This window comes from Dasypus novemcinctus, chromosome 7 (assembly GCF_030445035.2).
Source record: "Dasypus novemcinctus isolate mDasNov1 chromosome 7, mDasNov1.1.hap2, whole genome shotgun sequence".
In the NCBI taxonomy this organism is placed as follows: Eukaryota; Metazoa; Chordata; class Mammalia; order Cingulata; family Dasypodidae; genus Dasypus; species Dasypus novemcinctus.
Genome location: NC_080679.1, coordinates 34,952,982 through 34,978,612, shown reverse-complemented (window position 1 = coordinate 34,978,612; position 25,631 = coordinate 34,952,982). Strand labels below are relative to the sequence as shown.

The 25,631-nt window shown below is 37.4% G+C and overlaps 1 protein-coding gene across 8 annotated transcripts in view; it reads left to right on the top strand.

Moving 5' to 3' along the window:
* UNC80 (unc-80 homolog, NALCN channel complex subunit) overlaps positions 1–25,631 on the top strand; it is a 270,741-nt gene that overhangs the window by 31,287 nt on the left and 213,823 nt on the right. For all 8 annotated transcript variants that reach the window (XM_058300212.1, XM_058300207.1, XM_058300210.2 and 5 more), the window contains exon 7: positions 11,503–11,642. In XM_058300212.1, the coding sequence (XP_058156195.1) occupies positions 11,503–11,642 (140 nt within the window). The remainder of the gene's footprint in view (positions 1–11,502; positions 11,643–25,631) is intronic.

Genomic DNA, 25,631 nt, shown 5'->3' with positions numbered 1-25,631 from the left:
TATTTTCTTCCATTGAGTTGGCTGCTTTTTCACCCTTTTGACAATGTCCTTTGAGCTGAAGAAGTGTTTAAATTTTTTTTTTTTGACCCTCACATCTATGGTCAAGGAATTTTTTTTTATTATTCATTTTTTAAAAATATTACATTAAAAAAATATGAGGTCCCATTCAACCCCACCACCCCCACCCCACCTCTCCCCCCACAGCAACACTCTCTCTAATCATCATGACACATCCATTGCATTTGGTAAGTACATCTCTGGGCATCGCTGCACCTCATGGTCAATGGTCCACATCATAGCCCATATTCTCCCATGTTCCATCCAGTGGGCCCTGGGAGGATCTACAATGTCCAGTAATTGTCCCTGAAGCAGCACCCAGGACAACTCCAAATCCTGAAAATGCCTCCGCCTCTCATCTCTTCCTCCCATTCCCCTCACCCAGCAGCCACCATGGCCACCTTTCCCACACCAATGCCACATTTTCTCTGTGGACCTTGGATTGGTTGTGTCCATTGCACATCTATGTCAAGAGGGGGCTTAGATTCCACATGGATACTGGATGCAATCCTCCTGCTTTCAGTTGTAGGCACTCTAGGCTCCATGGTGTGGTGGTTGACATTCTTCAACTCCATGTTAGCTGAATGGGGTAAGTCCAATAAATCAGAGTGTAGGAGTTGAAGTCTGTTGAGGCTCAGGGCCTGGCTATCATATTGTCAATCCAGAGATTCAAATCCCCTAGATATATCTTAAACCCCAGCACCAACTACAATTCCAGTAAAGTAGCATGAAAGTCTTGTGGAAAGAGATCCCATCTGTGTCCAGCTCCATCACGCAGAAACACCAGCTCCAAAGAAGGGCCAACTGACATGGCAGTGAACCCCATCTGCCATGACCATAGAACCCGTGGGTTTCTTTAGCCCTCAAAAGAGCCAATACCTGGGGTTGTATCTACTTTATCTGTCTCTGAGACTCTGCTCAGGTGTGCATAAGGGCAATCCTTCTGACAACCTCCAGACTCTTTTTTAGAGACTCATAGCCATATAAACTCATTTCTCCTTTCCATTTCCCCCTTACATTAGGTCAAACAGCATTTTAAACTCCTGTTATTATTTGTAGACAGGGATATTCTGCTGGTCTGCGTTGAACCTTTAATTCAAGATCATTTTCTAGTTGCATCATCAGCTGGTATTTGGTAGTGATCCCTCGGTGCCAGGGAGGCTCATCCCCGGGTGTCATGTCCTATGCTGGGGGAATGCATTGCATTAACATACTGAGTTTGGCTTCGAGACTGGCCACATTTGAGTAACATGAAGGCTGTCAGGAGGAAACTCCTAGGCACAGTGCTGCTCTAGGCTTTGTTCTTATTTCAGGCATATAGGCTCACAAGCATGTCATTAGTATCAGGGGCTCACTGTTGGACCCTCATTCCTTCCTGGCCCTTACCGTTGCAACTGGGGTACTGCCGCTGCTCCCCTAGGGACCACGACAGAGCACCCCCGGCCAGGAACCTAGTACCCCCCCAGCTGTTGTTTTTAATTGTTTCCACTATGAGTATATCCAAACATTACCACAGACGTGTTTAATTTTGAGGAGGTCCCATCATTTGTTTCTTGTGCTTTGGATGTGGGGTCTAAGAAATCACCACTTAAGAGAGGAAAATGTTTCCCTATATTTTCTTCTAGTAGTTTAATGGTCTTAGCCTTTATATTTAGGTCTTTGATCAATTTTGAATTGATTCTTGTAGAGGGAGTGAGATAGGGGCATGCCTTCATTCTTTTGGTAATGGAATGCCAGTTCTCCTAGCACCATTTGTTGAAGAGACTGGTTTGTCTCAATAACATGAACTTGTTGGGTTTATCAAAAACCAGTTGGCCATAGAGGTGAGGGTTTGTTTCAGGACTCTCAATTCTATTCCACTGATCAACGTGGAAGGTCTCTTTCAGGACTCTTAATTCTATTCCACTGATCAATGTGCTTATCTTTATGCCAATACCATGCTGTTTTTACCACTGTAGTATAATATACTTCAAGGTCAGGCAGCGAAAGTCCTCCCACATCACTCTTCTTTTTTTGGTATTTGGGTGCCCTTTTCCCTTCCAAATAAATTTGGTAATTGCCTTTTTCATTTCTGTAAACAGGCTGTTGGCATTTTGATTGGTATTGCATTCAATCTATAAATCAGTTTGGGTAGGATTGACATCTTCATGATATTTAGTTTTCCAGTCCATGAACACAGAATGTCTTTCCATCTCTTTAGGTCTTCTTTGATTTCTTTTAGCAGTGTTTGTTGTTTTCGAAATATATCTTCTATACATCTATGGTTAAATTGATTCTTAGGCATTCGAGTCTTTTTGTTGCTATAGTAAAGGAAATTTTTTTCTGATCTCCTCTTTTTTTTTTTTAATGAATATTATCTTAGAAGTTCTAGAGCAGGGATTCTTTTTTTATTATTTATTTATTATTTTATTACATTCAGAAAATATGAGGTTCCCATATATCCCCCCACACACACCACTCCTTCCCCCATAGCAACAATCTCCTCCATCATCATGAGACATTCATTGCATTTGGTGAATACATCTCTGAGCACTGCTGCACCTCATGGTCAGTGGTCCACATTATAGCCCACACTCTCCCACGTTCCATCCAGTGGGCCATGGGAGGACATACAATGTCTGGTAATTGTCCCTGCAGCACCACCCAGGACAACTCCAAGTCCCGAAAACGCCTCCACCTCTCATCTCTTCTTCCCATTCCCCACACCCAGCAGCCACCATGGCCACTTTCTCCACCTGATTTCCTCTTCAGTTCAGTACAAGTGTACAGAAATATTATTGATTTTTGTGTGTTGATCTTGTGTCCTGCCACTTCACTGAACTTGTTTATTAGCTCTAGAAGCTTTGTCATAGACATTTTTGAATTTTCTAAATATAGGATCATGTCATTTGCGAATAGTGAGATTTTTGCTTCATCTTTTTCAATTTGGATGTCTTTTATTTTTTTCTCTTCTCTAATTGCTCTAGCTGGAACTTCTAATACAATGTTAAATAACAGTGGTGACAGTGGGCATCCTTGTCTGTTTTTGATTGTAGAGGGAAAGCTTTAAACCTTTCTGCATTTGGGTATGATGATGGCTCTGGGTTTTTCACATATGCCTTCCATCATATTGAAGAACTTTCCCTCTATTCCTGTCTTTCAAAGTGTTTTATAAAGAAAGGATGCTGTGTTTGGTTTAATACCTATTCTCCATCGATTGAGATGATCTTGTGGTGTGGCAGTTTGATGATATTTATGAATTCCAAGAAGAGATATTTGATTATGCTTGTAAACTAGTCTTTTCCTAGGGACATGATACACTTTGATTTAAATTCAAATACTTTTATGTTTACTTGATTAAATCAAGATTAGGTCTTTGATTTGACATTGTCATTAGGGTATGCAGAGTTGAGTCCCCACTTCCTTGGTGGGCTATATCAATGGATAATCAATCAAGAACATAGAAGTAGATACACAGAGAAGATACACAGAGGAAAAGAAAGGCCTCCATAGACATGGCAGAGAAGAGAGCTGGCAGTTTACAGCTTACCTTGTGAAAAGACCACAGCAGCAAAGCCCAGAAAGTAATGGGCCGCAGGAATAGAGATGAACCCTATGCCAGCATACAGCTGAGATCAGAAGAAGCTGGACCCATGGAGCCTTAAGAGGGAAGAGGAAGGCTGAACCCTTGCAGATGTCACCCACCATCTTGCTTCAGCACTTGGCAACAAGGTTTGGTAAGAAAGTAACCTTGAGTTTTACTCTTTAGGGCCTTATAACTATAAGCTTTTACCCCAACTAACTACTCTTTATACAAGCCAACAGATTTCTGACACTTGGTATCAGCACCCTTTTGACTGACTAATATGTGGTTTTTTTTTCTTCAACTTGATAATGTGGTATATTATATTAATTGATTTTCTTGTGTTGAACCACCCTTGCATACTAGGAATAAATTCTACTTGGTTGTGATATGTAAGTCTTTTGAAACGCTGTTGGATTCTGTTTGCAAATATTTTATTGAGCATTTTTGCATCTATGTTCATTAGAGAGATTGGTCTGTAATTTCCTTTTCTTATAGTGTCTTTATCTGGCTTTGGAATTAGGATAATGTTGTGGCATCATAAAATGTGTTGGGTAATTTTCCCTCCTCTTCAGTTTTTTTTTGCAAGAGTTTAAACAGGATTGTTGTTAATCCTCAAAATGCTTCGTAGAATTCAAGTGTGAAGCCATCTAGTTCTGGGCTTTTCTTTCTTGGGAGATTTTTGAAAAGTTGTGTTCTCATCATCTTTTGTCTTGAGATATTTACTAATTCCACTTACAATTTTTTCTCTGATCCACTAATTGTTTAGGAGTAGATTGTTTAGCTGCCACATATTTGCATATTTTTCACTTTCCCACCTATTATTTCCAGTTTCATACCATTATTATCTGAGAAGGTACTTTGTATAACTTTATTCTTTTTGTATTTATTAAGACCTGCTTTGTGAACCACATGTGGTCTATCCTGGAGAAAGATCCATGAGCACTTGAGAAGAATTATAACCTGCTGGTTTGGGATGCAGTGATCTGTATTTATCTGTTAGGTCTAACTTATTTATCATATTATTCAAGTTCTCTGTTTCCTTGTTGATCTACTCTCCAGTTGGTTCTATGTAATAATATGAGTGGTGTGTTGAAGTCTCCAAATATTATTGTAGAGATGTCTGTTTTCCCCCCAGTTTTGCCAAAGTTTGCCTCATGTATTTTGGGGCACCCTGCTTAGGTGCATAGATATTTATTACTGTTACTTCTCCCTGGTGGATTATCACTTTTATTAATATATAATGACCTTCTGTATCTCATCACTTTTTACATTTAAAATCTGTTTCACCTGACACCTGCAAGGCTATCCCTGCTCTCTTTTGTTTACTGTTTGCATGGAATATCTTTTTCTAGCCTTTCACTTTTAGCTGATGTGTATCCTGGGATAAGGTTAGTCTCTTGTAGGCAGCATATTGAGGGCTCATGTTTTTTATCCATTCTGTCAGCCTGTATCTTTTGACTTAGGAAGCTTAATCTATTCACATTCAATATTACTGTAAATGCGTTATTTACTTTCACCATTTTATTCTTTGGCTTTCATATGCCACCTTATTTTTGTCTGTCTTTTTACTCTTTTGGTTATCCTTTGTCATAGTCTTCCCTTCTACACTCTCCTCCAGGCCTCTTTCTTCTGCCATTTTTCTCTTGGGCTTCAAGGCTCCCTTTAATGCTTTCTGCAAAGATGGATTCTTTTTTACAAATTCTCTTTGTTTCTTTTTTCTGTATTTGACTATTTTAAACTCACCTTCATATTTGTAGGACAACTTTACTGGATAAATAATTCTCAACTGGCACTTTTTCTCTTTTGGTATCCTAATTATATCATCCCATTGTCTTCTTGCCTCCATGGTTTCTGTTGAGAAATCTGCAATAAGTCTTACTGGGCATCCCTTGAATGTTGTGATGGTTTGCTTCTCCTTTGCTGCTCTCAGAATTTTCTCTTTATCTTTGGTGTTTGACATTATGAGTAGTATGTGACTTGAAGTAGGTCTCTTCAGATTTATTTTAATTGGGGTATGCTGTGCTTCTTGGACATGAGAGTCAGGAAATTGCCATTATTTCCTCAGCACTCTCTCTGCCCCTTTTCCCTTCTCTTTTCCTTCTGAAACTCCCATGACATGTATGTCATTGTACTTTGTGTTATCATTTGACTCCCTAAGCCTTGCTCAGTTTTTTCCATTCTTTTCTCTCTTTTCTCCTCTCTTCACTTTTAGTTATTCACTCTTCTGCACCACTTATTCTTTCTCTTCTCATTTTGAGTCTGCTGTTGTATTCCTATAATGTGTTTTTTATCTCATCTATTGTGTCTTTCATTCCCATAAGTGCTGTTATTTTTCTGTTCAGGTTTTCAAATTCTTCTTTGAAATCTTTACCCAGTATCTTCTTGATGTTCTTTATCTCTTTGGCCAAATTATCTTTCAACTTGTTGATATGAAATAGGAGATTTTTATGAACCTCTTTGATTAGTTATCTCAAATCCTATATGTCACCTGAGGCTTTGCTATATTCCTTTGCTTGGGTCATATCTTCCAATTTCTTAGTATGGCTTGTCATTTTTTGCTGATGCCTAGGCATCTGATTATGATGGTGAGCTTTCTCTGATGCCGAATGTCTCTCTCTTGCATGAGGACTTAGTGGTGTGAGGCTGTATGTTACTGCCATTCTTTGATTCTTGGTTCCACCTCTTCTAGCTCTTTAGGATTATCCCAATTTAGTTTCTTAAATCTGGGCCATGGACCCAGTAATGGGTTGTAGTCCAACTTCCAAAGGCCTTGGGGAGGAAGCCTGAAGAGACCAGAAAAAGTCTCTCTTTATTTACTTTTAATTTCCTTGCATTCAATTCCGTGGATGCTAGCAGATGACATGCTTCAGCAGCCCTCTCACCTCAGTGTTGGAACTTGTTAGCTGCAACCCCAGCCAGAACAGTACAACAGAGGGGTTCTGCCTCAACGCTATTCAGAGCCTCACAAATCAATCTTTCTTAGAACTGTCCTCCAACTTTGCTGACAGCTCCCTCCCTTTTCCTGGATTGGAAATAATTCCACTCTCCTCTGCTTCCTCAACATGCAGTCCAGGTCAGTGGGGAGGGTAATTGAAAGGACCGGATCTCTTCAGTCCTGTGCTAGCTCCTAAGTCAAACAATGGCATGATCTCACCCAGCCTGGAAGGGGTTGTGGGACATGGGACCAAATTTGTGGACTGGGAGCTGAATTGGCCTTAGGCTGTGTCCCTTTCTTTCCCTTTTCCTGGGGAAGTGGACCCTGTGGCCCCCTCTATCTGTAGCCTCCAGTCAGAGGCCAGAGGAGTCAAAGCTTTCTGCTCTGATGGGTGCCAACAGCTACAGTTGCAGCTGCAACTTTTACCTGCAGAGTTTTCCCATCAAGGTTCTTTTCTTTTGCCACTCTCTCTATAGTATGGATCCAACTTTCCCCTGGTGTCCTAAAGTGTAGAATATTTTTCTGTCTGTCCTTCAGCTATTTTCCTGGGAGAGAAGTGAGTCCTGTGTCTCTCTAATCCTCCATTTTCCCAGAATGATACATACATACTTTGTAACCTATAAATCCTCTTGTTGAATTGATCCTTTTATCAAAATATAATATCCTCTGTCTATTGTAAAAGTTTTTACTTAGAGTCATTTTGTCTGATATTAGCATAGCTAGCCCAGATATCTTTTGGTTGGTATTTGCATGAAATATTTTTCCATCCTTTCACTTTAAACCTGTTGTTATCTTTGAAATCTAAGATTCAGTTCTTGTAATTGCGCGTAGTTGGGTCATGTTTCTTTATTTTTTTTTTTTAAAGATTTATTTATTTATTTATTTCTCTTCCCTCCTCCCCCCCAACACCGGTTGTCTGTTCTCTGTGTCTATTTGCTGCATCTTCTTTGTCCGCTTTTGTTGTTGTCAGCGGCATGGGAATCTGTGTTTCTTTTTGTTGCATCATCTTGTATCAACGCTCCGTGTGTGCAGTGCCATTCCTGGGCAGGCTGCACTTTTTTTCGCACTGGATGGCTCTCTTTACGGGGCGCACTCCTTGCGCATAGGGCTCCCCTACGGGGGACACCCCTGCATGACACAGCACTCCTTGCGCGCATCAGCACTGTGCATGGGCCAGCTGCACACGGGTCAAGGAGGCCCAGGGTTTTGAACTGCGGACCTCCCATGTGGTAGATGGACACCCTAACCACTGGGCCAAGTCCACCACCCTATGTTTCTTTATTCTTTCTGCCAATTCCTGCCTTTTGATTGGAGAGTTAAATCCTTTTTCATTTAAGGTAATTAATTACTGATAAGGCAAGTCTGATGTCTGCCATTTTGAAAGTTCTTTTTTTAAGTCTTAATACCTTTTTTTGTCCCTTCTTTCCTTCATTACTGCTTTTCTTTGACTTTTTAAGTTATTTCTTTATGGTAACCATGAGGATCATATCTAGTATCTTAAATCTATTACAATTTAGTTTATGTTGATACCAACTTGACATATTCTGTTCCTATATCCCTTTGTCCCTCCCTTTATGTTCTTATCACAGATTACATCTATATGCATTGTATACCCAGTAATAAAGGTTTATAATTGCTTTTTATTCATTTGAATGTTATGTAATACAAGAAGTAAAAGACATCATTGCAAATGAAAAGTGCAATAACTCTGGCATTTATATTTACCCATATAGTTACTTACACTGGAGATATTTATTTGTTCATACAGCTTTAAGTTATCTAGTGTCCTTTCCTTTTCAATATGAAGAACTCCCCTTAGCATTTCCTGTAAGCCAGATCTAGTTTTAATGAAATCCCTCAGTTTTTGTTTGGCTGGAAATATCCTAATTTCTTCCTCATTTTTGATCGACAGCTTTGCAGGATATATTATTCTTGGATAACAGCTTTTTTCTTTCAGCACTTTACATATGTCCTCCCACTGCTTTCTGGTCTCCATGTTTCTAATGAGGAATCAGGTATTAATTTTAAGGATCCCTTGTATATGATGTGTCATTTCTCTCTTGCTGTTTTTAAGAGTCTATCCTCATTCTTGTCATTCTATGGTTTGATTATAATGTATCTCTGTAATCTCTGGACTCATCCCGCTTCATATTCATTTATCATCTATGTATATTCATGTCTTAATTCGTTTTGGGGAAGATTTCAATCATTATTTCTTCAAATATTGTTTCTCCTCCTTTATTTTTCTCTTCTCCTTCTAGGACTTTCTGTGATGCATGTATTGGTATGCTTGATGGTGTTCTACTCTTTCCTTTTTTCTCACTGGTTCTCAGATTAGATAATTGTAATTATGTTATATTCTAGTTCACTGATCCTTACTTCTGACTTTTCTAATCTGCTGTTGAATCCTTTATTAAATTTTTCTTTTTCAATTATTTTACTTTTCACCTCCAACATTTCCATTTAGTTCTTTTTAATTCTGTCTCATTATTCAAATTCTCTTTGGTTCATATGTTGTTTTCCTGGTTTCTTTTAGTTCTTTGTCCATATTTCTCTTTAGTTCATTGTTCCCATGAAAAAGAGTTGATATAATATATTTAATTAGAGATTGCAGAAACTGAGCTTCCTCCAAAATAGTTTCTATAGAATTCTTTCTTTCTTGTGGCTGGGACATACATTTCTGTCTACTTGAATGGTTTGTAATTTTTTGTTTAGAACCAGATATTCTGTTATGTTGTATTCATTCTGGAAATCTAGTTTTTCTGTGCCTTTTTAGTCTGCCAGACTATAAACAAAGAATAAGGAAAGAGGGAAGGAGGTTAGGGGAAGAGAAAGGAAGAGACACTAAAACAGACAAAAACCGCACCAAAAAAAACCCCAAAAAGTGTACTGCTTCTCCAAGTCTTTTGTTAAATGCCAATGGGAAGCTGGAAGGTACTAATGTTGATGCTGAAACCTAGGCCAGTTTCTGTGCTCCTCCCTCAGTGATCTTCTAGACCAAAAATACAAAAAAAGGAAAGGAGAAAATCAACCAACCAGACAAAAAGAAGAAAAAAGGGAGGTGCACTGGCTCTTTTTATCTTGGTAGATGCTGAGGAGAGGCATGAAACTGCTGCTGTCCAGAGGATTAAACCAAAGGATAGCATCTGCACTGGGCCCTCAGGGATCTGTCAAACCAGGAAATACTCACACATAGAGTGAAAAACAAAACAAAACAAAAACAACCAGCCAAAGCAGGTGCACTAGTTCTTTACCTCCTGGTGAATACTGGTAGGATGCTGGAAGCTACTGCTGCCCAAAAGGACTAAACTGAGGCCAGAGTCCATGCTGGTCCCTCAGGGATCCCCCATACTGACCTTGACCCTCAACCACAACTTTTGGAGGACAAGGTATCTTCCGCCCAACCTGGCCATAGCCAGGTGCTCTGTGATGCTGGGTCTCTTTTCTTCAGCCATTGTAGTTTCCACAGTTACTGTCATGGGGCTGAGGAATAAGCAAAAGCTGAACTCAGCAGCCTCTAGCTTCTTCTGGTACTCCTGCAATTTTTTGAAATGTCCATCCTGGTTCCAGGGTTACTAGCTGGTTATTCTAATCTTTCATTTTTCCAGTTCATTTAGTTTTCTAGTGGAAGGAGAAATCTGTATAACTTTCTATGCTGCCATTTTGTGCCTGGGCTCCTCTCTATGTAAATTGTGCCCTTCTTTCAAGGATTAATTAAGATTTCAACTTCCCATGAATGCTTGTCTAATTGCTCTAACCCTGAACTATCCAATGTGGTAGCCGCTTGCCACATTTGGCTACTGAGCCCTTGAATTGAGATATGCTGAAAGCGTAAAATATAGACCATGTTGAAGACTTAGTATGAAAAAAGAACGTAAACATCTTGTTTACATTGAGTCAAATAGAATATATTAGGTTAAATGGAATATATTATTAAATTAATGCCACCTATTTCTTTTTGCTACTTTTAACGTGGCTTTTACAAAAGTTAAAGTCATGTATGTGAGTCACATGTACATTATATTTCTATTGGGCATGCTACTCTAACCTATATGTACTTTCCTTAAAACTAAACTGCAAGACCTTTAGATCAAAGTTCAAGTTCATCTGATTAACTTAAATCTCCCAAATCTTCTAACATGAGACACACATAGTATAGTTATGCTAAGGGATTCTTTGATCAAGGTCAGAGAACTTATTTCCTGAAATTTCTAGTTATATTGATCTCTTTCTGCATCATGTCGGAACAGTAATTTCTTATTTTCAGTATGAAAATAAAAATTGTAAACCTAAAACACGATGACAGATTTTTAGTGATCAATTTCATAATTATTTCCTATGGGAAAAATAGTTCATATTATCAGGGAAGAATTACATTTACTTTATCAGCTAAATGTAATTAAAATGAGCTGTTCCATAAGAGAATTGCTGAAAGATATCTACAGGACAGAAGAAAGGTCATCCTATTCAATTAGAAAAATGCATATCATCCCTTCTTTGATGAGTAATGAAAAAGTTTGAACCTCATACTTCCATTCTCATGTACTGTTTTCAGTTTGATGAGGTCCTGTTAACCTGCTTTTGTTTTCAGTGCCATGCATCCACTTAGTTCACCTCAGTATTGCCATATCTTTGATGAATTATATGTAAGTTTTGTCTTATAGGTACTGGATACAGAGGTGAGGATAAGAAACAAGGACAAATGATATAAAGTGTATGAAAGTACTTAGCCTAATGCATGGAGTGCAACATGCTCCCTGGAAGTCTGTTTCTGTTCCCTCTTGGATGAAGGAGAAACTCCTTCTATGTCTATGGCATTATAATTAGCTGTGCTCAAGAAATACTAAAAATCTGTGTGTATAAAAGAGTAGCTAATTCTAGAGGATATATCTGCAAAATAAAACGAACAAGGAAAAATCTAATCTGCTATCTCCACCTCCAAAAGGGCCTGCAGGTAGTCTGTGAAACATTCCAGTCGGATTCCATCTCACCCAAGGCCACCATTTCAGGCTGCCACCGAGGAAACTCCTTTGATGGAAGTCTGTCCTCCCAAACTTCCCAGGAAAGAGGGCCATCACATTCCAGGTACATGATTGCATTGTCGGAGAAAAAATGTAATCCCAGTCACCAAAACTTAAATATGTATTTTAAAATTACTTTTATAGTCTCTGGTCCTTAAAATGTAGATGTGTATTATATATGTGTATATATTATGAACAGGATAACTATATTATAATAATAAGCCCAGAAATGTGCTTTGTATGACTCTCAATTAAACAAACTAGGGTGGAAATTAGAGAATGCTATAAATATTTAAATGTAGAACCTCAAATGATACTACCAAAAGGTTATTTCCAGAAATATTAAAAGGATCTCCTTTGATGTATAGGAATACTTTATTCCAGCAGATACGTGTCTTAAAATGGGTGCTTCTAACGTACTCAGAATTGAAAGGTCTGTTGTTTGTAATACTCCAGCCCTGCCCCTGTAACATTGTGTACATGATGAATTAGCTTATAAATGCCTTATCCAAGGACAAGTATCAGTCTACTTCTTGCTACACCCTGAAGAAATTATGGAAACCTGAATTTATGAAGTTGCCTTTGTACCCAACCAGAATCTGTATCCAGGAGCATATGAAAATCTCCATTTTTCTATCCCTGCTTTCTAATGAAGTTACGTTCTAGTGGGTAGTATTTTAAAAGGAGTGATTCTTTCAGACAGCTGTGTTGAGGTTTAATTTACATACCACTAAAACTGCCCCATTTTAAGTGTACAATTTAATGATTTTCAGTAAATTTACAGATTTGTGCAATTATCACCACAATCCAATTTTAGAACCTTTGTCACTCAAAATGTCCTTTGTGCCCATTTGCATTTACTTCCATTCCTGTCTCTAACCCTAGCCACCCACTAATATACTTTTTCTATAGATGTACATTTCTGTATATTTCATGTAAGTGGAATCATGCATTATATATTCTTTTTTGCATCTGGCTTCTTTAACATCACATAATATTTTTGAGGTTCATCAATTCCATAGCATGCATCAGTAGTTCATTTTATATTGCTGGATAGTATTCCTTTATATGGATATGTCAGATTTTATTTATCCATTCATCAATTGATGGATATTTGGGTTGTTTCTGCTTTTAGGCTATTATGAATAATGTTGCTGAGAACATTCATATACAAGTTTTTATGTGCGCATATATTTTCAGTTCTATTGGATAGGTACCTAGAAGTAGAATTGCTAGGTCATATGTCAAATTTATGTTTATTTTTATTTTTTTAATTAGGCCAGTAAAAAGTTTATTGAGAAATGAGAGGTAAGAGAAGAGTATTAGCACATACCCAAGGTATGGATGCAGATGTCCTTCAGGCAGAGAGACACACCCGGGGTCTGGGGTTGCCTTTATTAAAGCTGTCCTTCCTTCCTCCCCCTTCCTCCTATGTTTATTTTTTTAAGAAACTATCTGACTGTTTTACAACCTAGCTGCACCATCTTACATTCCCACCAGCAGTGTATGAGTGTTCATTTATGTACATTCTCAGTAACACTTATTATTGTCTGTCTGTTTATAATAACCATTTTGGTGGGTGTGAAGTGGTATCTAATTGTGGTTTTAATTTACATTTCCCTAATGACTAATGACGTTGATTATCTTTTCATGTGCTTACTAGCTATTAGCATATCTTATTGGAATGTCTGTTTTCCTCACTTTTAAACTGGGTTGTTTGCCTTCATATTATTGAGTTGCAAGAGTTGTTTTTATATTCTGGATACAATTCCTTTGTCAGAAAAATTAACTATAAATATTTCTTTCTAGTATGTGGTTGGACTTTTCATTTGGTAATTTTTTTTTTTTTTTTTAAAGATTTATTTATTTATTTAATTTCCCCCCCTCCCCTGGTTGTCTGTTCTTGGTGTCTTTTTGCTGCGTCTTGTTTCTTTGTCCGCTTTCTGTTGTCGTCAGCGGCACGGGAAGTGTGGGCGGTGCCATTCCCGGGCAGGCTGCTCTTTCCTTTCACGCTGGGCGGCTCTCCTCACGGGCGCACTCCTTGCGCGTGGGGCTCCCCACGCGGGGGACACCCTTGCGTGGCACGACACTCCTTGCGTGCATCAGCGCTGCTGCATGGCCAGCTCCACACGGGTCAAGGAGGCCCGGGGTTTGAACCGCGGACCTCCCATATGGTAGACGGACGCCCTAACCACTGGGCCAAAGTCCGTTTCCCTCATTTGGTAATTTTTAAATGTTCTACCTCTTCTCTGGCACCAGAAACAGGTTACATGGGGTTAAAATTCTTGAAAGCAGAAAGCCATATGAATATATTTACTTTTAGCCAAAGTATTAATATGGTGTGCTTTAAAAAATGTATTAGAGAGAATGTGTTTACCTTTGTGTCATTTTGGACTTTAAAAGCAGATAGTCTAGTTGAATGATCTTTACCTGATTGAGCATATAAAATATGGACAGCAACTTAAGTTGCCTAAGCAAGGATTATATGTGTGGATCCACATTATTTATCATCCCAAGTCAATGGTAATAATAAGTACTGAAAATCATTTCATTTTTAATGTGGATGGACTCCTATAAGGATAACCAATCCACTGTCTTATCTCCTAGTTGATGTGCTAAAAACACTTTATAAACACTTAAGTACTCTTGGGGATGTGTACTTTAATACTCTGTTGTATTAAAATGGAATTTAATACATTTTTAAAAAATTAGTCCATTTAAGGGAAAGTCTTTATATTTGACCGAAATTTAATTTTCTGTAGTTTCTGTCTTTGGTTCAAGTGTTAGATTTTTTTTTTTATGCTGCATAACAATTTACCATAAACTTAGAGGCTTAAAACAACACACATTTCTTATCTCACAGTTTCTGTAGATCCAGGTATTTGCTAGGTTCTTTACGTCACCACACTGAAATCCCAGTGTTAGCATGGAATGAAGTCTTACCATGGGCTTGACTGAAGATTTATAGGCTCTTCCCATATTAGATTTCCGGTTATTGGAAAGTAATTATCATGGTCATCCTTCCCCCAAAACTCCCATTTTATTAGATAACAACAATAACTCACTAGCAAAATTATTAAGGACATAATGAAATCAGATTTTGGGGAAAGGTAGTTACTTAGGACACAGACTAAATTTAGAGAATAATAAGAGCTACATTTTGTTAGACATCTTCTATGTGCCAGAGACAGTGCTAGGGTGGTCACATTCAGAGTATGATTTAAATATTTATGTATTAATTCTTTACTGTATCTTTTAAGTTTATTCCAGACTCTGGGATTGCAGTAGTGGACAAGACAAGTTCCTGTCCTCTTAGAATTCATTTTCTAAAATGGCAGACAGATAAAAATGAGTAAATGAATAAATAAAATTATTTTCAAGTTAACTCTAAGACTATGAAGGGAAAAGCAAAGAAAAGGAGTAACAGGTAGGCTTTTTTTTCATAGAGACCTGAATGATATGAAGGAAAATGGCTCATGAAGAAGTGGGAAAAGACTTCCAGGCAGAGGGAACATCAAGCCTAAAGGGTCTGTGGTGGGAATAAGCTCAGCGTGTTCCAGGAATAACAAGAAGGCCAGTTTGACAAGGGGCAAGTGATGAGTGAGAAGGATGGGTTACAGGCAATTGGGTTAGAGAGGCTGAGGTAGAACTGACACGACTAGATGTGGAGAGTGACAAAAAGAAAGGAATCAGTTACCTCTGTAGTTTTCGGGCTGAGCAACTAGATCAATGGTGACTGGGTTTGAGATAAAGAAGGTGAAGAAGAGCATAAATAAAAATATCCTAAATCTACCTTCCTCCATCTATCTCTAGGGCCACCACTTTAATGCAAGCGACTCATCAAGACCTGCCTAGAGTACTGCAGTAGGCCTTTAATAAGTCTCCCCTGTTTTACTCTTGCCACCATCCAATACAGAACATAGAGTCATTAAACAATTTAATCATGCTACTCCTATACTTGAACTCTTTTTAGCAACTGCCCATTCCTATCAAGATAAAATTTAAAATCCTTGATAAACCCCTCAGTGTGCTATACCATCTGGTCACTCTTGAGCTCTTTAGCCTAATACCATACTATCTATAACCCAACCACTAAGTTCCAACCTTTTTAAAACTCTTTGTCACCACAACTTCCCCTAGCTCTGAGCTTTGGAGTATATTCTTCTGCCTGCCTAGATCTTCCAACCATCTTCGCTTACCAACTCCTCATCCTTCAAGACTCAATTTAAATATAACTTCTTTCCTCCTCAGAACTGGTTACATATTAAACAATTTCTGGGAATTCTGTATTTTCTCTTATAGCAATAATAATTTAAATAGGGGTGTGATTATTTGTTTAATGGTTATCTCTCTCTCTAGAGAAGAAAGGTGAGACAAAGTCTTTTTTATTCACTGGTCTACCTCTATGGCCTGGCACAGAGCTCTTAGTGTAGGGCACTGAATTGGTGAATGATTTAATTTTCAAAACAACCATGCAAAGAAGACCTTATCCCTCTTTTAAAGATGGGGAACTAATACACAGATAAATTAAATGACTGACTCAAGGATACACAGCTAAGTGGAAAAGTTGAGATTTGAGCCAGGCCTTGCCAATTCCATGGCCCACACTCTTTCTACTACGCCCCTTTGGCATGGTAGGTCTTTAGGAGCACAGTGGAGCTCCTGTAGCGATCTACCCATCCCCTCAATCATGTTTTTATGGAAGTCCCTTTTCTCTTTGATCTCCCATGAAAAGAGGAAGTATGGTTATTTATGAGGATCATTTTCAGGAAAAAATGTTCCTAGGTACATAGCACCCCTTTCCCTGACCTCTTTCAAAATATCTAAAACTCAGTCCTATTTTGTCCTTAACTAATTTGATCTTGTAGCATTTTAACCATGTTGTCTCTAACTTTTCTGATATTTCCTCCCTTGACTTTCCTCATATTATATTACACTGTTTTGTTTCTACCTTTCAGACTTTTTCATTAGTTTCTTTTCCACTGTCCTTCCTCTTAGATGTTGGTGATTCCCTCTCTTCACACATTCTACCTTTGAGTAATCTTATTTATTGCCATGGCTTCAAGCACATGCTGAGGGCTTCCAAACCTTTATATCTAATCTAGACAGTTCTTTTCTACTCCCTGCCCATGTAATCAATAGACTGGTAGATATTTCTACCCATACCTCTCAGGCATCTTAAACTCAGCCTGTCCCAAACCAAATGCATTCTGCTTTATTCCCTATTCCAGTGAATGGCACCACTATCAACCCAGACATCCTAGTAAAAAATCTCTGCTTGATCCAACCCAAGTCTTTTCCATTTGGCCTTCTTAGTATCTCTCAAATCTTTCTTCTTCTTTTCAAGCTCATGGTCACTGCCTTAGTTCAGATACTTATTCTGCTTAGCTACTTGGAGTTCCTTAAATGCTCCATGCTCACTTTGAAACCCTGACCTTCAAATACCTTGTTCCTCATTTTATAATGCCCTTTCCTCCTTCGTCTAATCATCCTTTATCTAATGATAATCTTTCAATACTTAGCTCAAAAATAAATTCATTAACATTTCTTGAACCTTCCAATTCAGGAGAGAGAGAGTGAACATGCATGAGCTAAAAAGCTGTAGTGTTTTTTATAACCTCATCACCGAACTGACATACCACCACTTCTTCTGTATTCTATTGGTCACACAGACCAACCCTGGTATATTTTGGGAAGAGATCATACAAAGATATAGATATCAGAAGGCAGGGATCATTGGGGAACCTGCTGGTGAAAAGGTGATTAATCCTGGATACCAATGAGGTGTCCCTCCGACCAGCAAAGTACATTCATTCTCCCCCAGGTCCAACTAAATCTCATCCAATTACAAGATCAGCTCAAAGTCCAGAATTTCGTCATCAGAATCGGATCCAAATGGAGATGAAGCACCTTGAGTGGACAAATTAAGCCCAACTCCTTAAGTATACTTTCTTTCCATCTGTAGACTTGTGAACTAATGAGACAAGTTTTCTGTGACAATACACCCAAACTACAATGGTGGTATAGCCGAAGGATAACTGCCGTGGACCACCAATTCAGAAGGGAAAAAAATGGGAGGCACTGATCCATAGCACTTCTGGGCAAATGTTTGAAGCTCCTTGATTAGAACTTAGTCCTACTCTTACCAAGGAGTCATACTCCTTGGTTCTTGGGTCCACTCTCTGGGCTTTTGGTTCTATGCTCTAAGTCATCCATCCTTTTTGAAGAAAGGTAGTATGTGTTTATAGCTGATTAGTTTTCTCAGCTTATTTCCTGGCAGTAGAATTTGGGGGAGTGGTGTCCAATGGCCTATTTTCACTTTGTATTGTATCTGGCAATGCTTTTGTTGATATAATTCTTTAAAAAGCTTTATATGTCTACTGTGAATCTTACTGGGATCCACTCAACTAGACAAAAACTACACCACAAATCTCTTTGGTATAATCCCTTCTGTGCCTTGGCTTCAATGAAAGGACAATGTCTTTCGACTTCTTAGAACACATTTTTTTGTTGTTGTTACAAAGTTCTGTCATACCCTCAAAATCTTTAGAAGAGTTTTGTCTGAGTAAACAGTATTCTAAAATATGATCTTAAATCATTCTGAAGTTTTAAACAATTTTATAGCTATACCCTTGGCTTCATCTTTAGACCATACTCTCTAGCAGTACCCTGGATTTGATGTTTTCTCAATATCCAAGTCTTAATTTTAACATTATTTACCATCTGGAGAGGCTGAGACATTTGAAAGCCATCAAGACCCAGCTCATTCATTTTAATAGATCTTACTCTAGTTTATCTTTCTCCTTTCACAATTTACTATAAGTAAAAAAAAAAAGAACACTGTATTTGGGAATCTCCTTAGTTAAATCATCCCATTAATTAGGTATCTTTATTTTAACTTTCCACATTATACTAGGCAACTTTCTGCTACTACATAACAAGTTGTTCCTGGATTCATGATCCTCAGCATGGAAGGAGGAAGATTCCTTTCTTTCAATTTCTAGTAACATGTTCTTTACTTACCTTTAAGCTCTCATTGGCAGTCTCCTCAAAGACTTGATATATACAAGGCAATTTACACATTTCTTAAACATGTGCCCCAAAATCTTTATAACTTCTGCCTACTGCCTGATCTAAAACCATTCCAAAAATTTAGGTTTTTGACATGGTACCAAAATTTGTATTAGTTATCAATTGCTGCATGGCAAATTACCCCAAGTTGTAGGGGCTTAAAATAAGAAACATTACTGTCTCACATAGTTTCTAAGGATCACAAATTCAGGAACAGCTTAGCTAATTGGTTGTGGCTCAGAGTCTTTCAAGATAATGGCTGCAGTCATGTGAAAGCTTGGCCTGGCTGGAGGATCTATTTTCCAGTTTATTTACATGGCTGTTGATCAATAACCTCAGTTCCTCATCATGTGGCCCTCTCCTTAGGGCTGTTCATGACATAGCAGCTGGCTTCCCCCAAAATGAACAGTCTGGAATAAAGAGTGAACAAGATGTAACATGTGCCCCCTGGTCTGTAAGGTGACATGCTTTCATTTCTGCCATATACTCTGGAGCACTCTGACCAACCCTGGTACAGTGTGGGAGGGGACATGTAAGTGTGTGAATATCAGACGTCAAGGATCATTGGGGGCCATCTTGGAGTCTGGGTGCCAACACATGGTAATGATAATGTTGCCATCATTTTATATATGACAATTATATGACTATTTCTGAACATTTCCTTCATATCAATTATTGAGCATCCTCATATTCCTCCTTCACTAATTCTTCCTTACAGAAATTCTAAAAAGTTTTTTAGGATAATGGTAAGTAGTACCTTACCTTAAATACTATGCTTCTGTATGATGTTAAAAAAATCACGTGAATCAATATCAGAATAAAATCTTGACGTTATAAAATATTCAGGAGCTTATACTTCTCACATCATAACAACCATTGGTAATTCTGAAATATAAACAGAAATGGATGTTTCTCTTCTCTGCTGAAATGTTAAAATCAAATGTTAATGGCTCCAACAGATAGCTCTAATGTCCAAGAATTCCTATTTATGGAAATACATTGTATTTTTCCATTCCCTGATATCCAAACACTCAAAAAGCCACCTATATATAGATAGATTTCTCAACACATGTATGCACATGGTCACCCATGGCACATATACACCCACATATATGAATTAGAAATGAATCAGTGGCACTTTAGAAAAATGAATTAGGCCTTTTCTCTGCCTAGCTGCAGAGCTGGTTGCCATGGAAATAATGTACAAGGTAAACCTTTTAGAAAATGTTAATGTTATTATGTCTTTATTGGAGGAGTTCGTGTATTAATCAGCAAGGAAGAGAACTTTTAATAACAAAGCCATGCAAATATCCTAGCAATAAAACTGCCTGCTTGTATCAAATAAATCCAATTGCATCGTCTTTTTTGCCTTGACCTTGACAGAATTGAACATCACTCTTTCTTGTACTCTGCAATTGGTGAACAGGTAGATAGTTCTTTAAATTAATGTCAGATTTCATCTTTAATTATCATATGCATAGAATTTTATTTCTGCTTCATTAAATACTGCATAAGGTCAAGACTGATTTCCACAGTTCTCTGCCTCCATATAATTTCTTTTGTCTCCAGAGTTCTTTCCTGTTGCAGATACTCTCTACCAACATCTCCCAATCTCATTTGGTAGGAACTTGGTTTATTGAAGACATAGTTACTGGGAAAATAGATTGAAACTGTCCTTACCTTTCTCTACACAGACTTTTTTGTTATAATGCATTGTTTATTCTATTATTAGTATATTCAAAATATGCAATCAAAAATGATTCAAAATATGGAAAATATTGAAGAATAAGTAAAAATCACCTATAAGCCTATCACATAGCTATAAACATCATTAACCTTTTGTCTAAATGCTTTTCTTCATAATTTTTGCATAGACCATTTAAGAAGAAAAGTTGTTTTTTGTGTGCTGTCAATTCTTGTTTCTCATTTTTTTTCCTAAAACATAAGTGAATATAGAATTTTAGGGTGTGAAAGAATTTTTCTATCATAATCATGAATTCCCCCTTCATAACATTTTTCCACTAGTGTAAATGTGTGTCTCACATAATTAGATTGATAGTTGGATAGTTGTTTAATATGACTTTGATTGGTTAGTGACAAGTTGATTACATTTGATAATGCTGTCCTAAATGAAATAAAAATATTTATTATTTTGCTTGCTTTTTGTTGACTACTTAGTCCAGGACAGGTGACACTTTAATCCAAATAATCTAGCACTTGAATAACACATTAAAAGAAGGTTATAAATTTGCCGCAGTGTACCGTGTTAACTTTGTTCTTGTTTCAAATAGTCTCCTTAAATATTAAGCAACTAAAATGTGAATTTACTTAACAAATTTTGATTATGTGCAACCTAAGTTACAGACATGCTTTTAAACTCTGATTACAGCCTCATATTGGTGGAGTCTTGATGTTCTGCACTCCACTGTCAGCTGAACTGACATGCTCTGTTAGATACTAGTTAATAACTGTAGGTCTCAACTGTTCAGTTAGTAATTTTACTTTCAGTCAGATCAATTTTGTGTGCATAGAAGGACATAGATTCAGTCATCTGGCATTCTCAGGGACAAATTTGTCACCATATCATCCTAGTTTTGTTGTTTCCATATAGGAATTGTTTTGGATGTTGGCTTGAATGGTGCCTAAGGCAGAAATTGTGTATTACATGTTTTTCTAGGATAATTGTCTTCCAATCTTATTAAGAGTATTCAGGGAAACGGACTTTGGCCCAGTGGTTAGGGCGTCCGTCTACCATATGGGAGGTCCGCGGTTCAAACCCCGGGCCTCCTTGACCCGTGTGGAGCTGGCCTTGCGCAGTGCTGATGCGCGCAAGGAGTGCCGTGCCACACACGGGTGTCCCCCGCGTGGGGGAGCCCCACACGCAAGGAGTGCGCCCGTGAGGAAAGCCGCCCAGCGTGAAAAGAAAGTGCAGCCTGCCCAGGAATGGCGCCGCCCACACTTCCCGTGCCGCTGACGACAACAGAAGCGGACAAAGCAACAAGACGCAGCAAATAGACACCAAGAACAGACAACCGGGGGAGGGGGGGAATTAAAAAAATAAATAAATCTTTAAAAAAAAAAAAAAAAAGAGTATTCAAAAATCACCCAAGGCTTTTATTTAAAATAGATTCTTGGACCCTATCCTCAGAAATTCTGTTTTAGTAAGTCTGGGGTAAGACCTGGAAGACTGCATTTTTAACAACCTCCTTCTTCCCTGTCCCCATTGGAATGCCAAAGGAAGGCTTTGTTGGCATCTTGCTACATGCAACACTACTCTCAGGATTTGAAATAATTTTTGAACTCCTTAATCTAATTTGCTAACAGGAAATATTTGGGGCAGTAGGTATGGAGCAGGAAGTAAACGATAAAGTATAACTATAGCTGGTCTAATATTCGCTGTAATCACAGCAGCATAGTCAAGAAAACAATAGCTTTCACAAGCTCTTTTATTGTCAAATGATTGTCACAAATGCTTGAGCACCTGAAATTACCCAGCTGGTAGCCATCCAGTCTCATGCTTTGTTTTTCCTTTATAAATCAAAGACTACAGAACTAAAAAGAAAAATCCTATTATCTTAGATATAAATGGTAGGATGAGAGGAGTGGGTTAGGTCATGCTTCTTTAAGAGACATGGGGTGGGACATATATATTTTTAATGTAATATTATTACAAAGTCAATTAAAAAAAAAGAAAAAAAAAGAGACATGGGGTGGGATTGGTGGAAGGGAAGAGTGGTGAAAGCCTTTAGGAAACTGACTCCAGGGTGTAATCAGTCAGGGCCCTAGGAGGAAGCCGGTGGCACACTAAGTAATTTGAGAAGTACAGGATGTAGGGAAACTGCAGAGCTAGTGCAGTTCTCCAGGGCTACACCGGTCAGGAGGCCTACCGCTCCTAGGCCGGCAGGGCGAAGGGAAAAGCAGTTGTGGAGAAGGCTATGGAAGGGGAGGCTGGCAAGAGCCGTGATCATCAGTGGGGGCAGTGCCAGCCCTAGGCCAATTGCTGGAAGGAAGGAGCCATGAGGAAGAAATCGCCCTCCTACCTTTTGGTCTTGTGCAGCAGTCTCCCTTTGTGAAATCCAGCCAGGAGCAAGGGCAAAGGCGCCTTCAGGGGAGTCTCTACAAGTCAGTCTTCTAAGACAGACAGGTAGAGAAGGGTGGAGGGTGAATGGGGTGAGGAAGCAAGGGTCAGGGACAAATAAAATGTATCCTGCCCAGAATGGGAACCAAAATTTGAATCTAGCCCCTCATGCTTCCTCTGAAAACTAGACAGCTCCCTAAGTTCTGAGACTCAGAATTAATTAAAAGAATTAAAGAGATTGAATAATGAAAAGATTAAATAGTAAAACACATGAAAGAAGCAAAATGCATCCTCTTACAGATGAGACTATTTAAAATATATTAAATACATTTATAAACTAAAAATACTTTATTATATTTAATATATAAATTTTTTATGTATAACATATAAATACATGTGTATATAATATCTGTATAGTATTATATACATTAATATGAGTATATATAAATACATATGTATATATATGTGTATATAAAATACTTGGATATGTAGCCCATATAGATACAGTCTAAAGTCTTAGCCTGCTAATATTTCCTAAAGAAGCACAGAGAAAAATAAACAACTCCGAAGTGTTCAGGTCTTGTCTTTTTGCAAGTGAACATGCTGTTATAATCAGGGTCCAGGCTAACCCACAGAACATTACAAGCACTCCAGCCTGACACATCATAAAACACAATCAATCTAGTAAATGAATGCACTTAACATGCATTTATTTGCCCATTGTCCTTTGGTTGACTTTCGGAATATTCTCTAGTATTTCCACTATAACAAAAAATGCTGCAATAAACATTCCTGTGCTCGTGGACATGAGCAAGAGTTTCTCTAAGCTAGAATTTTCTTTGGGACACGAGTTGCAGGGTTGCAGGATAAAGACATCTTAAAATTTACTAGAGATCGTGAAATTGCACCCCAAAAGGGTTTACTGGCAGTATATGAGAGTTCCAATTTATCCACACCTCATCATCAGGCTTCTGTGTTCTTGACAATCTGATGGATGTGATGTGAAATCCCATTGTGGTTAAAGCCTGCATTTCCATGATTACCTATGAAGTGGACTATCTCTTTCTCTTTCTTCTCTCGAGGTTTCCCTTGTGGGAAAAATTCCCTTTCATATACCTTGCCCATATGAGCTGTTTGTCTTTTCTTATGAATTATAAGAATTCATTATTAGTGAGAATAATAATTTTTTGTCAGTTAAATACATTGTAAATATCTTTTCCATACTGTAGACTTTTCACTTTTTCATGATTTTTTTTGTATAGAAATTTTAAATTTGAATATAGTCAGATTTATTGACTAAAAAATTATAGTTTGGAATGTTGTTTTGTTTTAAAATCCTTTCATACCCTTAGGTCATAAATATTTTCTTCTTAATTTTCTTCTGTTTTGCCTTTCATATTTATTCTTAGTCTATCTAGAGTCAGCTTTTTGGTATGTGGTATGAAATAGAGATCTTTTTTTTTCCCATATACATAACCATTTATTCCCTCACCATTTATTAAAAAGTCAGGTTTTCTCCTACTGATTAGATTCTCATATACGTGAGGGTAACTTTTATGACTTTCCATCTGTTTCTTCACTATTTGCCTCCCCTTGCACCAGTGTCACAAAAATAGTGTTAGTATTACGGCTTTATTCTAATTCCTCTTGTTGAATTTAATGGATTAACATTAAACATTAAATATTTTCTAAAATGTTTTTCTGCACCCATTGAGAAAATGACATGGGTATGTTTTCCTTTAATCTCTTCAGTTGGTGAATTGCTTTAATAGATTTTCTAATGATAAAGCATTGTTGAATTCCTAGGAGAACTCAACTTATACATTACAGGATATGGTTTGCTCATATTTTACTTATTATTTTTACATCATTGCTCATGTATGAGAATGGCTTATGATTTTCCTTTCCTATGCATTCTTGTCTTTTAGAAGCAAAGATTATCCCAAAGACATGAAAAGGATAGTCCTCCTTTTTACTGTTCTTTTGAAATATTTTGTTTAGAATTGGAGATATCTGTTTCCCCATTGTTTCATGGAACTTGGCTATAAACCCTCTGGGCTTAGTACATTTTTGAAGAAAAACTTATTTACCACTAATAACATTTTTAATCGTTGTAGGACTGTTTAGGTTTTCATTTCTTTTTTAATCACTTTGGTTAGTTATTATAAAATATATTATCATCTGGGTATTCAAATTTTCACCACATTATTCATAGTGATTTCCCTTGTTCTAAACCTACCGAGTTTAGAGTTTGGTATTGAGTTATGTTCACTACTTTAGTGATAATATTTTGATCATACCTTCTACTGTATTTCCTGATTTATCTTATTAGTTTTGTCAAAGAACCCAACTTTTGATTTATTAATCCTACCTACCTTTGTTTAATATTTTATTACTATATGCTTGTATTTCATTATGTTCCTTTTTCTTCATTTGGGGATTTTCTTTTTTATTTTTTTAACTTAAGGTACATACTTATTTCATTACTTTTCAATGTTTCCTTTATTTTGATATAAGAATTTAAGGTGAATTTCCCTCTAATTATAATTTAGCTGTATCTTTCAATTTCTAATATGTACTATTTTCATCTTCAATTCTGTTTTTTAAATTCTCATCATAATTTTTAATTTGATCCATGAGTTATTTTGAAATGTGTTTTTAAATTGTTAGTTGATTAGAGCTTTTTGTTTTCTTTTGCTATCAATTTCTATTATGATTCCACTAGTAAGATTACCAGATTTGTGAGGTTTTGATTCTTTGTTGGTTTTTTTTTTTGAGATTTGATTTGTAAACATTCCTAGGCCTGAAAAAATAATGTACACTCTGTACATGTTTGAGTGCAAAATTATATGAATGGATATCGGTATATTACATACATGCGTATATATAAATATGCATACCTAT